The sequence below is a fragment of the Frankliniella occidentalis genome, unplaced genomic scaffold, assembly GCF_000697945.3.
Source record: "Frankliniella occidentalis isolate FOCC.00 unplaced genomic scaffold, Focc_3.1 Scaffold179, whole genome shotgun sequence".
Lineage (NCBI taxonomy): Eukaryota > Metazoa > Arthropoda > Insecta > Thysanoptera > Thripidae > Frankliniella > Frankliniella occidentalis.
Genome location: NW_026267305.1, coordinates 474432 through 478792, shown reverse-complemented (window position 1 = coordinate 478792; position 4361 = coordinate 474432). Strand labels below are relative to the sequence as shown.

At 41.2% G+C, this 4361-nt stretch overlaps 1 protein-coding gene across 1 annotated transcript in view; it reads right to left on the bottom strand.

Moving 5' to 3' along the window:
• LOC127750369 (uncharacterized) overlaps window positions 1-2545 on the bottom strand; it is a 31815-nt gene extending 29270 nt beyond the window's left edge. Inside the window, exons 1-2 of the mRNA XM_052271929.1 lie at window positions 1549-2545; window positions 1251-1395 (exon numbers count right to left, since the gene is read on the bottom strand). Coding sequence (XP_052127889.1) covers window positions 1251-1395; window positions 1549-1824 — 421 coding nt within the window. The 5' untranslated portion in view covers window positions 1825-2545. The remainder of the gene's footprint in view (window positions 1-1250; window positions 1396-1548) is intronic.
• Window positions 2546-4361: the final 1816 nt, after the last annotated feature.

Genomic DNA, 4361 nt, shown 5'->3' with positions numbered 1-4361 from the left:
TGCGACCTCTAGTTTTTGATTTTCTTAACACTAGAACTACCGGGATTTTCGTACACCTAGATCTACCGGAGGGGTCATTTTGACCCCTAAGTGCTATTCTGCCGTTTTAGCTGTTAAAAGACTGCGTTTTCGGTTCTACATTTTCTTATTTTCGATTTTTTTGACCCTTGATGCAGTATTTGGATCTACGGGGGTCCCTGTGTGGGGGTAGGTAGGCAACCCGCAAAGCACAAAATGCAATTTCAACAAGTTTTACAGATTTTTTTCGCAATTTTTCGTTTCGTTTCGGAAAAATTGCATAGGATTACAATGAAAAACAATCATTCTCAACATTTTAGCATAGCCTGTGTTTATTTTAGACTGACCAACAACCGTAAACACCGCAAATACGGTGAGTTATTCTGAAACTTTGATTCTGCGAATAAAACAGTATACAAATATCATGCAATAACAGTCGTAATAGACCATTTATCAACATTTTTAACCTTTGTTCGACCATGGAACGCGTTTTCAGGCCGACAGAACCGTTTCGAATGCCTCACAAGTATTATGTAAGGAAAACTTGATTTTGTGATGTGTGGGTTGCCTACCTATGCTGATAGAGGTTCAAAATTGTCACACGACCAAGCGGAAGTCAATACTTACCACACAAAACAACAATAGCAAGGTCTAAGTTCAAAACCTTTCGTTAAAACCATCAAAGCCCTCGAAAACTAACACAGGGGGTCAAAATGACCCCTTCGGTAGAGCGAGGTATATGTTATAATATCTCCTAAAGTTTTTGACGCACATGCCTGATTTTTCGTGTTAAAGCGTATTTTGGTGACCCATGAAAAGTCAAAAAGTGGCGGGTCGGTAGAAAAATTTTTTGATAGTTCATTTGGCAATTTAAAATCAAAAGGGGTCATTTTGACCCCTCCGGTAGTTCTAGTGTTAAAAGTCAAATTTTGAGGTAAAATTCTTACCTTCGAACTCGATCTGTCTTTTAATGATACAAAACTACCCTAAAATTACCAGATCGCTATCTCAATTCCTTCTCGAGTTATCGTGCGGACAGCCAGACAAACAGAATGAAGCTTTTTCGGTCAGTGGAGTTATGGGCTTTGCTAATCGCTCAGCCAACAAGAACTGCTCGGCGGCTCGTCGGTGACAGAGGTTTAAATTTAGTCATTTATCGTTGCTGGTTGTCGGTTACATACCTGTTTTCGAACTTTTCCTATTGAACGCGTGACTGTACCTGTCGCTCATACCTCCTATTGTCATGTCCAGAATGTCGGAATAGTGACGATGTTCCAGTAATAGGCCCGTGCCCACCGCCACATACACGGTGGCACCATACGAGAGAAACAATTTGGTGTAGAGCCGACTTTGAAGAGCAGACTGCTGCATAGCTACCTGCGGTGTTTTGTACCAAGGTTTCATTGTTATTATTTTTTCTTTCATGGTTATCGGTGTTGATTAGAAAATCGTCCATAAACTGGAATAAGAGGTATCTCTTTTTGATTTTCCACCTCTACTTTCGACAGCGGACCGACAAGCGTCACGTACTTTGCCTTTATTGTCAGCCAGCCGATACGTGCAGTCGGCCAGGTCTGCCACCCACTCCATGGTGCTGAACAATGTATTTCTATTTCTGGTGAAGATGAGGGAGTTGACGATTGACGAATAGGCGCTGAGAAACACGCGAATGTTGAACTGCTTGGATGAAGCCGGCTGATCAGTCCATTGCGCCGCAGCAGAGACGTACATAGCATACGCAAGGCTCACTACAGTAAACTGGAGAGGAATGCAAACGTAAAGGGAGGTTTCCAAAATAAGCGACATATTTGTGTCTTTTGGCCGTAGAATCGTTATTTTTCTGTCGTTTTCGAAGCCCTTTGGCTTATTTGATTCGGGGGAAGGTGGCGAGTAAAATTTTAGTTGAAAGTAGGCAATGTCAGAGGTTAAAGTAATCGAAATTCGGTAATTGTATACTTGAGTCACTCCTCGCCCTGGAGTCAGTCAAGTATACCATCGGAAAGGTATTTTTCAGTAGAATTCTGAACAGTATTTATATATTGGCGTTCGAGTCTGGTTTTCCTCAAAGTCAAATAAATATGCGTCGCCGCTAACCTTCAGATGCACTTTGAAGACGGCAGAATAACTTACGTTTACGGCTAGTCCTGACGTTCATCGCCCTGGCGGGGTTTTTTAAATCATTGCTCCTGCATTAAAGACTACGCCTGATTCATAATATTAGGCTTTCTTTCTCTACCGTTGCTTAGATCACAGTTTTCACACTTCTCCAAAATGCCTTCTGCTAGGCGTGGTCCTACCCAGAAAGGGGGTCTAGTGTAGGGTAAGTCGTATATCGCTTATTTTCGATTCTTGGGTTGTAATAGTGTTTTCCAGGCGCCATTTTGGATGAAAACTCCTGGAAACATGTTTTAAGTTTTTTCCTTTAACGTTGTCATAACCCTACCTTGCCTGTTATTCTGGCCTGCCATAAGAGGTGGTTTTGAAAACTTCAATTTTGGGCGTATTTTTTTCTTCACTAAACACGCAATTTTACGGTCCTCTGGGAGAAAATTTTAAGGAGAAGGCTCTATCTCAGCCGGTTTTCGAGCTACGAATTATTATTGGAAGCGAAAAGATTGCTTATTTACAGCAATATAAAAACAATTCATATCATGCAAACCGGCTCTATCTCTGCCGGTTTGCATGATATGAATTGTTTTTATATTGCTGTAAATAAGCAATCTTTTCGCTTCCAATAATAATTCGTAGCTCGAAAACCGGCTGAGATAGAGCCTTCTCCTTAAAATTTTCACCCAGAGGGCCGTAAAATTGCGTGTTTAGTGAAGAAAAAAATGCGCCCAAAATTGAAGTTTTCAAAACCACCTCTTATGGCAGGCCAGAATAACAGGCAAGGTAGGGTTATGAAAACGTTAAAGGAGAAAACTTAAAACATGTTTCCAGGAGTTTTCATCCAAAATGGCGCCTGGAAAACACTATTACAACGCAAGAATCGAAAATAAGCGATATACGACTTACCCTAGTCGAGTGCCGCCACGTGTGAGGCTACACTGTAAACAATTTCTATAGTAGCTTTCCTATAAATGTATCTGCAGCAATTCACATATACATGTATAGGAATTTTCCAATACAGGCGTATGGTTATTCTACCATACGCGATAGTATTCTTACCATACAAGTATAGGAATTTTCCTATACACCTGTGTAGAGGATATGTACTATGTGTGTGTGTGGCATTATTCCTACACATGTATAGGAATTTTCCTATACACTCAATGCTTTTTCAAAAAAGGAGAAAGTTTTTCTAACCACTTCCACGCCGTTGCCCTCGTTCCTTGTCGCCTTCCTACCGCCTTTCGGTAATTGCATTTGAATAAGCATTGATGTAATTTTGTAATACCTTACCGGATGGAGAGTTGAACCTCGGACTTCTGGCTTGCGATCCCGTCACGGTGACTACTAGAGCTCTGGACAACTTATCTTGAGACAGAGTTGCTTCCGAGCTCACACCCGGAGAACAAAGGAAATACAGTCCGCTCAGGAGCCACTGGCGGGTCTCCGCGCGGGGGCTGCGGAGGCGGGTACGGGAGAGTGTCTATTGAGGAGCCCGGGCGAGGAGGCGAGACTAATAGCCCCTAAACAGCCGGCTCGACTTCCTTAATTTTAACAAGTCCATTTTCGGGGGAAATTGTTATGATTTTTAACCCGTGGCATTGACCAATCAACTTCTAGTGAAAAATAAATACATGACGTATTTTGAATCATTTTAATCGGACGTTTCGTTCTCAAGTTGTCACACTAACGAAAGAGCTTAATAAAACGGACATCTGCTCAGGAAATCGGAAAAAACACTCACTTTGCTAGTGATTATTTCCTAAACGTTCACAGATAGAGTAGTAAGTCATAGAAACTCAAATAATATTTGGCAAATTCTATACAAATTGTCCAAAAGTAAATTAAGCGTAGGTGCCACCGTTTTTTCAGCAAACGCATCTTAACATCGCCTAGTCGTCACAGATTTGGCACAAAAGCAAAGCCTGGCACAGCCTTTCATTCAAAAATTTGAACGAGGTTTCTGAAGTTTTAACTTTGAATAACCCGCGATAAAAATGATAAGAGGGAAGAACAACAATCGAGCATATTAAACATATTTATTAATAAGAATTAACAGAAAGAGCATTTTAAAAAAAATGCTGTGGCCCTATTTCCGCCTGAGTCTTACGGAATAGTGACCTACTGCCGGGTGGGTCACAAAGACAGCAGAATTTGCTCGTCAACATTGTCGTCACTTGCAATTACTTCTTCCTTTGGGTCTTGTGGCCCGAAGTCAAAAAATTTAAATAAAC